This window comes from Anoplopoma fimbria, chromosome 2, assembly GCF_027596085.1.
Source record: "Anoplopoma fimbria isolate UVic2021 breed Golden Eagle Sablefish chromosome 2, Afim_UVic_2022, whole genome shotgun sequence".
In the NCBI taxonomy this organism is placed as follows: Eukaryota; Metazoa; Chordata; class Actinopteri; order Perciformes; family Anoplopomatidae; genus Anoplopoma; species Anoplopoma fimbria.
Genome location: NC_072450.1, coordinates 1,315,090 through 1,326,501, shown reverse-complemented (window position 1 = coordinate 1,326,501; position 11,412 = coordinate 1,315,090). Strand labels below are relative to the sequence as shown.

General features: G+C 44.8%; 1 protein-coding gene across 1 annotated transcript; it reads left to right on the top strand.

Moving 5' to 3' along the window:
* Positions 1-6,536: 6,536 nt before the first annotated feature.
* LOC129105096 (puratrophin-1-like) lies at positions 6,537-11,191 on the top strand. The gene is made up of 10 exons (XM_054615984.1): positions 6,537-6,961; positions 7,542-7,631; positions 8,058-8,282; positions 8,382-8,552; positions 8,631-8,811; positions 9,422-9,538; positions 10,054-10,192; positions 10,343-10,437; positions 10,527-10,702; positions 11,137-11,191. Exons 1-10 carry the CDS (start codon positions 6,737-6,739, stop codon positions 11,173-11,175), a joined length of 1,458 nt encoding a protein of 485 aa, XP_054471959.1. The 5' UTR covers positions 6,537-6,736; the 3' UTR covers positions 11,176-11,191.
* Positions 11,192-11,412: the final 221 nt, after the last annotated feature.

Genomic DNA, 11,412 nt, shown 5'->3' with positions numbered 1-11,412 from the left:
TGGGAGAAGAGCCTTGGTGAGAGAGGTAAAGAAGAACCCAAAGATCACTGTGGCTGAGCTCCAGAGATGCAGTAGGGAGATGGGAGAAAGTTCCACAAAGTCAACTATCACTGCAGCCCTCCACCAGTCGGGGCTTTATGGCAGAGTGGCCCGACGGAAGCCTTTCCTCAGTGCAAGACATATGAAAGCCCGCATAGAGTTTGCCAAAAAACACATGGAGGACTCCCAAACTATGAGAAATAAGATTCTCTGGTCTGATGAGACCAAGATTGAACTTTTTGGCGTTAATTCTAAGCGGTATGTGTGGAGAAAACCAGGCACTGCTCATCACCTGCCCAATACAATCCCAACAGTGAAACATGGTGGTGGCAGCATCATGCTATGGGGGTGTTTTTCAGCTGCAGGGACAGGACGACTGGTTGCAATTGAAGGAAAGATGAATGCGGCCAAGTACAGAGATATCCTGGAAGAAAACCTCCTCCAGAGTGCTCAGGACCTCAGACTGGGCCGAAGGTTCACCTTCCAACAAGACAATGACCCGAAGCACACAGCTAAAATAACAAAGGAGTGGCTTGAACAAGTCTGTGACCATTCTTGACTGGCCCAGCCAGAGCCCTGACCTAAACCCAATTGAGCATCTCTGGAGAGACCTGAAAATGGCTGTCCACCAACGTTCACCATCCAACCTGACAGAACTGGAGAGGATCTGCAAGGAAGAATGGCAGAGGATCCCCAAATCCAGGTGTGAGAAACTTGTTGCATCATTCCCAAGAAGACTCATGGCTGTACTAGCTCAAAAGGGTGCTTCTACTCAATACTGAGCAAAGGGTCTGAATACTTATGACCATGTGATATTTCAGTTTTTTCTTTTTTAATAAATTTGCAAAAATTTCTACATTTCTGTTTTTTTCTGTCAAGATGGGTTGCTGAGTGTACATTAATGAGAAAAAAAAAATGAACTTTTTCGATTTTAGTAAATGGCTGCAATGAAACAAAGGGTGAAAAATTTAAAGGGGTCTGAATACTTTCCGTACCCACTGTATAAAGCGCTCCGGATTATAAGGCGCACTGTCGTGTTTTGAGAAAATTAAAGGCTTTTAAGTGCGCCTTATAGTGCGGAAAATACGGTACACACATATATATATATATATATATATATATATACACACACACATATACTGTGCCTCCCACCTGTCTTGAAAACTCCTGTTTTCAAATTCCACCTTTCGTTTAGCCATTGTTTGGGGAGACGGATAGTTAAAGTTGACACCTGTGGTATGTAATACAGACTGTGAGGGATTGACGTGCCGACACACGGACCACCAAAATACTACAAATCCCACAATGCACTGTCCGATATCCCGGCGGGCCAGCTCTAATAGTCAATAGATTTTATCATGCGGGCCAAAGATAATTCATTCACGGGCCGGATGTGGCCCGGGCCTTGAGTTTGACACATGTGGTCTAGAGGATGATGAATGAAGGTTGTATGTATGAAGGTTGTATGTATGAAGGTTGTATGTATGAAGGTTGTATGTATGAAGGTTGTATGTATGAAGGTTGTATGTATGAAGGTTGTATGTATGGAGGTTGTATGTATGAAGGTTGTATGTATGAAGGTTGTATGTATGAAGGTTGTATGTATGAAGGTTGTATGTATGGAGGTTGTATGTATGAAGGTTGTATGTATGAAGGTTGTATGTATGAAGGTTGTATGTATGGAGGTTGTATGTATGAAGGTTTTATGGAAGGTTGTATGAATGAAGGTTGTATGTATGAAGGTTGTATGTATGAAGGTTGTATGTATGAAGGTTGTATGTATGAAGGTTGTATGTATGAAGGTTGTATGTATGAAGGTTGTATGTATGAAGGTTGTGCCAGTGACTCAGCTTGGCATCGCTGACTCCATCACGTTCCTCTTTACATGTGAATCCATATTGTACGTATTCGTCCAACCACTTTCTTTGTTTGCTCGACATGTTAGTATGAAGGGATTGAAACAGACAGAGCAATGTGGCCAAGCGCAGCATGACGTCACGAATAATACTGGGCTGAATTTATTTTGAAAAGAATTGTGTGTTGAAAATGTTTTGACAGCTGACAAAAACGGCCGACATTGCTCGTGTGAACGGCTGTACTGCTGTATACTACTGTGTCTTACTGTATGTGCACCTGTAGGGGGGGGGCTTATCTCCATCCACCTGAACTAACTGTTCAACCACAGCGGTGTGAACGCAGCATAAGTTTTAGCTTTCTCCGTGCTTTTTGGGTACAAAAAAAAAAAACATGCAGTCAAGTTTATGTTCGGATATGAGTTCATTAATAACAAATGTATTATTGCTCAGTGATCCAACATTTAAAAGTGCCATATCCATTTTTTCCCGTCCAGTCTGTTTTTGTGCAGGAGGTGGAACATTTAACGGGACAGAGATCAGATTACCGTATGTTCCGCACTATAGGGCGCACTGGATTATAAGGCTGTCAATGAATGGTCTATTTTCAATCTTTTTTCATATATAAGGCGCACCGGACTATAAGGCGCATTAAGCGAAACAAAACAGTCAGTCAGTCAAACTACATTACCCATGACCGTTAGCGGGTTGATGAGTTAATGATGTGGGATCGGGAACGCGTGTTGTGTTGTCAGAGCGAATGCAGAGTGTGAAATAAAGCCGACGTTTATTTACTCCGTCCACAAGAAGCCTTTCTCAGCCCTTTGTTTCAACACTCCTACAATATATAAAATACTGACAGCCTTGAGTTTGAAGTCTGCATCGTAAGCGTGTCTCTTGACAGGAGCCATGTTGGTCCTTATACACACACACTGTAATATTATGGGCTGAACCTTATACACACACACTGTTATTATGGTGAACCTTATACACACACACTGTTATTATGGTGAACCTTATACACACACACACTGTGATATGATGGTGAACCTTATACACACACACACTGTAATGTGATGGTGAACCTTATACACACACACTGTATGTGATGGTGAACCTTATACACACACTGTAATATGATGTGAACCTTATACACACACTGTGATATTATGGTGAACCTTATACACACACACTGTATGTGATGGTGAACCTTATACACACACACTGTAATGTGATGGTGAACCTTATACACACACACACTGTATGTGATGGTGAACCTTATACACACACACTGTATGTGATGGTGAACCTTATACACACACACTGTAATGTGATGGTGAACCTTATACACACACACTGTATGTGATGGTGAACCTTATACACACACACACAGTGTATGTGATGTGAACCTTATACACACACACTGTATATGATGGTGAACCTTATACACACACACTGTAATGTGATGGTGAACCTTATACACACACACTGTAATATGATGGTGAACCTTATACACACACACTGTAATTGATGTGAACCTTATACACACACACTGTATGTGATGGTGAACCTTATACACACACACTGTAATATGATGGTGAACCTTATACACACACACTGTAATGTGATGGTGAACCTTATACACACACACTGTATGTGATGGTGAACCTTATACACACACACTGTAATGTGATGGTGAACCTTATACACACACACTGTAATATGATGGTGAACCTCTGTAAAGTGAGGGAGACACTTAGCCTGAGAGGCTAGTTTTAGATGGTGTTGTCCCCTGCCAGATATTCAAAAGGCAACCTAAAATTACAGAAATAAAATGCATATAAACAAAGATTAAAAACACAACATAGTAGTAAGAATGAATTGACAGACATGGCAAACCAACAATAAAATAAGCAGACAATAAAACACAGTGTACATTAAACATTATAGGAAAGTGCACAAACAGTAGATTAGAGCAGGACAAATGCACCTACAATAAAAACACATTCAGCAGCATAGAACACAAACATGCAGAACAAACATATATAGCAGCATAAAGCACAAACACACTGTAATGTGAACCTTATACACACACACTGTACATCATGGTAAACATAAACATGTAATGCACAAACATATACAGCAGCATAAAAACCAAACATGCAGCACATATGATTAACTTAGACACATGACCTGTAATGTGATGGTGAACCTTATACACACACACTGTGATATGATGGTGAACCTTATACCAACAAGTCGGCATGGAGAACCTTATACACAGTCACTAATGTGTACATGATTGGTGAACCATTAACACACACTTTTGATGCTGTCCTGAAACAGTAATGTGATGGTAAGAACCTTATACTCTACACATGTGATGGATGGTGAACCTTCCATTCACACACACTGTAATGTGATGCTGAACCTGGCTAACACACACTTTTTCTGATGGTGAACTACACAGTCTCCCCGTAATATGATGGTGAACCTTATACACCGGTGTATGTGATGGTGAACCTTATACACACACTGTATGTGATGGGGGGCTTTATTGTGCAAAACTGTAAAAATGATGGCAAACCTTTGCATACACACTTATGTGATGGTTTATACCAGCACACTGAAGTTTAACTTTCTTATACACACACAATGTATGTGGTAGGTGTTATGACACACACTGTAATGTGATGGACTTTCAGGGTATGTGATTAACAGTATACACAAGTGGTAATGTGATGTGAACCTTATACACACACACTGTATGTGATGGTGAACCTTATACACACACACTGTATGTGATGGTGAACCTTATACACACACACTGTAATATGATGGTGAACCTTATACACACACACTGTAATGTGATGGTGAACCTTATACACACACACTGTATGTGATGGTGAACCTTATACACACACACACTGTAATGTGATGGTGAACCTTATACACACACACACTGTAATATGATGGTGAACCTTATACACACACACTGTATGTGATGGTGAACCTTATACACACACACTGTATGTGATGGTGAACCTTATACACACACACTGTATGTGATGGTGAACCTTATACACACACACTGTATGTGATGGTGAACCTTATACACACACACTGTATGTGATGGTGAACCTTATACACACACACTGTATGTGATGGTGAACCTTATACACACACACTGTAATGTGATGGTGAACCTTATACACACACACACTGTATGTGATGGTGAACCTTATACACACACACTGTAATGTGATGGTGAACCTTATACACACACACTGTGATGTGATGGTGAAGCACAGTATGTATTACTCCTGACGCTCCTGACTACGGTGGCCGTAATGCTGCTGCGGTGCGGCTTTGTAGTTTACTAAGTCTACTAAAACATGTGACAGAGCGCCGTGTACCACACAAAACCGCTTCGAGGTCAGTAAGCACAACCAGAATTAATCCATATATAAAGCGCTCCGGATTATAAGGCGCACTGTCGTTTTTGAGAAAATGAAAGGCTTTTATGTGCGCCTTATAGTGCGGAAAATACGGTACTTGCAGTTAAGCCTCGAGTGGTACATTTAATCTGATGGTTAGTGGATCTCACTACTAGCCCAGGAATATTAAAAACGTTTGTGGAGTGTTGAAATGGAGAGGCAGTGTGAATACTGTTTGACAGATGAGGCCGGTAGGGGGAGCTAACGGGGGGCAGTACTCTGAGGTGACCCCATAGACGGAGATGGAGGTTCCGGGGGCAGACAGGGTCGCGTAGCGGTTGGATAGGCTTAGTGGTGAGGCAGCCCCCTCCGAGTAATTCTTGCAACCGCGGACCACCACTTGGGCCCAGGATGACTGGTTAGTGTTAGGTGTTGAGCAGGAGGAAAGCCGTGAACAGAACTGTGTCCTGGATGGTTGTTCTGAGAGAGGATATCCGTTTGGACTGCCCGCAGGCTTCTTCCATGTAGCTGGACAAGAGAGTCTTTCTTCTGGAGTTGATCAGAAAGCCGTCGGATATCATCCTGAAGGTCAGCGATCTTTTTGTTTGCTTTCTGGAGTGGCCCATATTCCTCACGGGGCATAGCGGGCATGGTTGTGATTTAATGGCGCCGTTGAAAAGTTGAATAGACTTTCCTTGGGATGGCAGGTTGGTAACACGTGTTCCTAAAACCTCTGTAATTCTTTCTCTCTGAGCTGAAGACTACAACTTTGAAAATAAAATAAATCTGTTGGTGTGAAGTTAGAAAGAAGGGAGATTAGCAGACCTCTGCAGACCTCTGCAGACCTCTGTAGGCCTCTGTAGACCTCTGTAGACCTCTGTAGGCCTCTGTAGGCCACTGTAGACCACTGTAGACCTCTGTAGGCCTCTGCAGACCTCTGTAGACCTCTGTAGACCTCTGTAAACCTCTGTAGGCCTCTGTAGGCCACTGTAGACCTCTGTAAACCTCTGTAGGCCTCTGCAGACCTCTGTAAACCTCTGTAGGCCTCTGTAGGCCACTGTAGACCTCTGTAGACCTCTGCAGACCTCTGTAGACCTCTGTAGACCTCTGTAGACCTCTGCAGACCTCTGTAGACCTCTGTAGGTCCTTGCAGCACATCTCTCGAATTTGTCTGAACGACACATGTTGTAACCTAGGTGTTTGTGTGCTGTCATGTGTGTTAATGAGTACTTCTGGTGCACATAACACACTGGTGTACTTTGACATACTTGTACTAGAGTAAAGGGTCAGAGTTCCTCCTCATGATTAGGAAGCAGACATCAGGAGGTGACGGAGGTATTATGGGATGTCTGAGCTACATGTGTGTCGTGGTGTCTCCTCAGTAAGCTGCGTCACGTGGTGGAGGAGATGGTGACCACGGAGAGGGAGTACGTGCGCTCCCTGCATTACATCATCCATCACTACTTCCCTGAGATGGACCGGGCCGACCTTCCTCAGGACCTCCGGGGGAAACGCTCCGTGGTGTTCGGGAACCTGGAGAAGCTTCTGGACTTCCACAGTCAGTTCTTCCTCAGGGAGCTGGAGGCCTGCTGGAAGCATCCTCTGAGGGTTCCTCACTGCTTCATCAGACATGTAGGAACCACACACACATCCTCTGAGGGTTCTCACTGCTTCATCAGACATGTAGGAACCACACACACATCCTCTGAGGGTTCCTCACTGCTTCATCAGACACGTAGGAACCACACACACATCCTCTGAGGGTTCCTCACTGCTTCATCAGACATGTAGGAACCACACACACATCCTCTGAGGGTTCCTCACTGCTTCATCAGACACCCACACACACATCCTCTGAGGGTTCCTCACTGCTTCATCAGACACGTAGGAACCACACACACATCCTCTGAGGGTTCCTCACTGCTTCATCAGACATGTAGGAACCACACACACATCCTCTGAGGGTTCCTCACTGCTTCATCAGACACGTAGGAACACATCCTCTGAGGGTTCCTCACTGCTTCATCAGACACGTAGGAACCACACACATCCTCTGAGGGTTCCTCACTGCTTCATCAGACACGTCACTCCTCTGAGGGTTCTTCATCAGACACATAGGAACCACACACACTGAACACACAGCTGGTAGAAGGGTTCCATAGATGGATCAATAACATGATGAAGGTGTGTTTGTTGTTGTTGTGTTTGACAGAAGGAGCAGTTCGGTCTTTACGCTCTGTACAGCAAGAACAAACCAAAGTCTGACGCTCTGCTGGCCCACCACGGGAACTCCTTCTTCAGGGTGAGAACCTTCTCTTCTCCTGACTTCACATCTAAAGATCAACGCTCTAGTCTGGATTAATGAAGATCAGAAGATGATCTTCATTATCAAATCCGTTTTTAAACTCTACGTGATGTCAGACGTAGAGTGAACCGACCTGAGTCCATGTGGTGACATTTAGATGAAGTATTTAACATGTAAAAACAAATGTTTAACTGAAAGAAGATCCACCAGATGTCAGGAGGGAACCTTACAACACCAGGTGAACCTGAAGGCACCATGAGGTCCTTTACTGTGTTAAAGTGGCCCTGTAATTATTTCCCTCTCCTTTAGTGTGGTATAAATATATTTACGCCTAAAAGGAGTTACCTTCCCCTCAGAATGACCTTTGACCTCTGATGACTCACTGTGACCTCTGAGGACTAACCGTGACCTTTGACCCCCCAGAGGAAGCAGGTGGAGCTGGGCGATAAGATGGACCTGTCGTCGTACCTGTTGAAGCCGGTGCAGAGGATGAGTAAATACGCTCTCCTGCTCACTGACCTCATCAAGGAGGTGGGCGTGGCCCAGGAGGCGGAGCTCGCCGCTCTGCATGCCGCCACCAACATGGTCAAGTTCCAGCTTCGCCACGGCAACGACCTGCTGGCAATGGACGCCATCCGAGACTGTGACGTGAGTTGACTAAAGCTCCTCCCCTCATGACATCGTCATCATGACATAGTTATCTCTGAACGTCTGTAATGAATAATGAATGTGTTAAACCGTCTCCAGGTGAACCTGAAGGAGCAGGGTCAGCTGATCCGTCAGGACGAGTTCACTGTCTGGACCGGCAGGAGGAAATGTCAGCGTCACATCTTCCTGTTCGAGGAGCTCGTTCTCTTCAGTAAACCCAAGAAGATGGAGGGAGGTCTGGACGTCTTCATCTACAAACACTCCTTCAAGGTAAGACCATCAGACCCGGTCTGACTCCCACAGCGGCCCACTGTGGCGGTCCGACTGAGACCCTCTTCTGTGTTACAGACAGCAGATGTGGGTCTGACGGAGTCCGCGGGGGACAACGGGCTGCGGTTCGAGGTCTGGTTCAGGAGGAGGACGGCCAAGAACCAGACCTTCATCCTTCAGGCCGCCACGTCAGAGGTGAAACACGCCTGGACCACCGGCATCGCCAGGATCCTGTGGACCCAGGCCACCAGGAACAAAGGTACAGGAACCAGAGCTCTTCATGGTCCTCTTCATGGTCCTCCTCATGGTCTTCTTCATGGTCCTCCTCATGGTCCTCCTCATGGTCCTCTTCATGGTCCTCTTCATGGTCCTCATGTTCCTCCTCATGTTCCTCCTCATGGTCCTCCTCATGGTCTTCTTCATGGTCCTCCTCATGGTCCTCCTCATGGTCTTCTTCATGTTCCTCCTCATGTTCCTCCTCATGTTCCTCCTCATGGTCTTCTTCATGTTCCTCCTCATGTTCCTCTTCATGGTCCTCTTCATGTTCCTCTTCATGTTCCTCTTCATGTTCCTCCTCATGGTCTTCTTCATGGTCCTCCTCATGGTCCTCCTCATGTTCCTCCTCATGGTCTTCTTCATGGTCCTCCTCATGGTCCTCCTCATGTTCCTCATGTTCTCTTCATGTTCTCCTCATGTTCTCCTCATGTTCCTCCTCATGTTCCTCCTCATGGTCCTCATGTTCTCTTCATGTTCTCCTCATGTTCTCCTCATGGTCCTCCTCATGTTCCTCCTCATGGTCCTCTTCATGTTCCTCATGTTCTCTTCATGTTCTCCTCATGTTCTCCTCATGTTCTCCTGTCTTGTTTCAGAGATGCGTGTGAAGGAGATGGTGTCGATGGGAGTCGGTAACAAGCCGTTTCTGGACATCCAGCCGAGCGACGCAGCGATCAGCGACCGAGCCGTTCACTACATCATGAAGAGCAGAGGTGACCCTTTCAAAATAAAAGCATCTTCATCCTCTTCTTCTACCATTCTGTTTATTACGTTATATTGATTGTTTATTGATTAATATCTGGTGATCAGCTGTTTATGACCTTTATATGTAACAATGATAAACAATAAATAAGTCTTATTTTCATGATCAATAACTTTTTTTTTATTGGTTTATTTGGTAGAGACAATGCACCAGAGTTAGAGCTAGACAGATCACCCTAAAAACAGAATATAAGATTATTGATTGATGTGTGATCAGATATTGATTGATGTGTGATCAGATATTGATTGATGAGTGATCAGATATTGATTGATGTGTGATCAGATATTGATTGATGAGTGATCAGATATTGATTGATGTGTGATCAGATATTGATTGATGTGTGATCAGATATTGATTGATGAGTGATCAGATATTGATTGATGTGTGATCAGATATTGATTGATGTGTGATCAGATATTGATTGATGAGTGATCAGATATTGATTGATGTGTGATCAGGTGCCAGAACACGTTGATGCGTCCATCGCCGTCTCTGTCTTCGATCACTCCCACCCTTTTAATGGAGGAGCGGTGACCTCTGACCCCGCAGCATCAGGGCCCTCTTCATCCAGCCTGCTGGGGCCGCTCAACCTGCACATGTACAGGTACACACACACACACACACACACACACACACACACACACACACACACACACACACACACACACACACACACACACACACCACACACCTGTCCTGGTCCGGTTCGGGTCAGAACCTCCATCTTAACACCGTCTGTCGTCTCCTCCTGCAGTCAGAACATCTCCTCCTCTTCTGCTGCTGAAGGCTCCTTCATCACCTCCTGTATCGAGGAGGACGAGCAGGAGACCAGCAGCCAGCCCTCCATGAGTATGTACACACACACACTCACACACACACACACACACACACAGACACACACACACTCTAACATTAGCAGCGTTGGTGTTTCCTCTCAGCCACGGAGAGTTCAGGCTCCTCCTCTCGATGTCTCTCCGGCTCCACCGGCTCAGACAGCGGCTGCGTCTCCTCCCACCTGCAGGAGGCGCTGCCTGAGGAGCAGAGCCCCCCCGACCAGCCTTCATCCTCCTCCTCCTCCAACAAACAGCACCTCAACAGCCACTACATTTCAGCTGTGAGTACACAGACCTTCTCCAACAACAGGAAGCATGAAGGAACCTCAGTGTCAGGGTCAATTAGTCAATCAGTTAAACATCAAGGGAGTTGTAGTCCTGAGTACCATGGACTACAAGTTAAAGACAGAGTCAATTAGTTAAACATCAAGGGAGTTGTAGTCCTGAGTACCATGGACTACAAGTTAAAGACAGAGTCAACCAGTTAAAGACACAATAAGCACATTGAATATTTCACAATATGTTTAAAGACTGGAGAGATGATGAGTATGAACAGACAGTTCATCAGTGTGTTGTTGTTAAACGTCATAAAGATATAAAAGTGTCTCAGTCAGCAGATAAAACAAAACGCCCATGTGTTCAGACGGTACAGTAACTGTCTGTCTCTACCTGTCTGTCTGTCTCTACCTGTCTGTCTCTACCTGTCTGTCCTCAGAAAGCAGTCCCAGTCATCGGCCCTTCCACCATCGTGTGATCAGCTGATGGACGGTAAGTGACCTCAGTTTGACCTCAGAGGTCATCAAACATTTATCTTTTATCTTCAAACACATTTTAAACGTTGAAACAGGAAAGAGAATAAAAACACTGAACAGTGATTCATAAAATAAATTCAGATTAGTTTAGTGGAGCTCCAACTCATCATTATTGATCACTGAAGATCTGATCTGATCTGTTAACCCTTTACATAACTCATAAACACACTTCTGTCTGT

What these genes read in the sequence shown, in the direction of transcription:
- LOC129105096 (XM_054615984.1), top strand. Translation starts at nt 6,737, where the DNA reads ATGGTGACCACGGAGAGGGAGTACGTGCGCTCCCTGCATTACATCATC. An exon ending in ACGGGAACTCCTTCTTCAGG is followed by an intron (nt 7,632 to 8,057) that starts GTGAGAACCTTC and finishes TTGACCCCCCAG; the next exon opens with AGGAAGCAGGTGGAGCTGGG. An exon ending in TCTACAAACACTCCTTCAAG is followed by an intron (nt 8,553 to 8,630) that starts GTAAGACCATCA and finishes TCTGTGTTACAG; the next exon opens with ACAGCAGATGTGGGTCTGAC.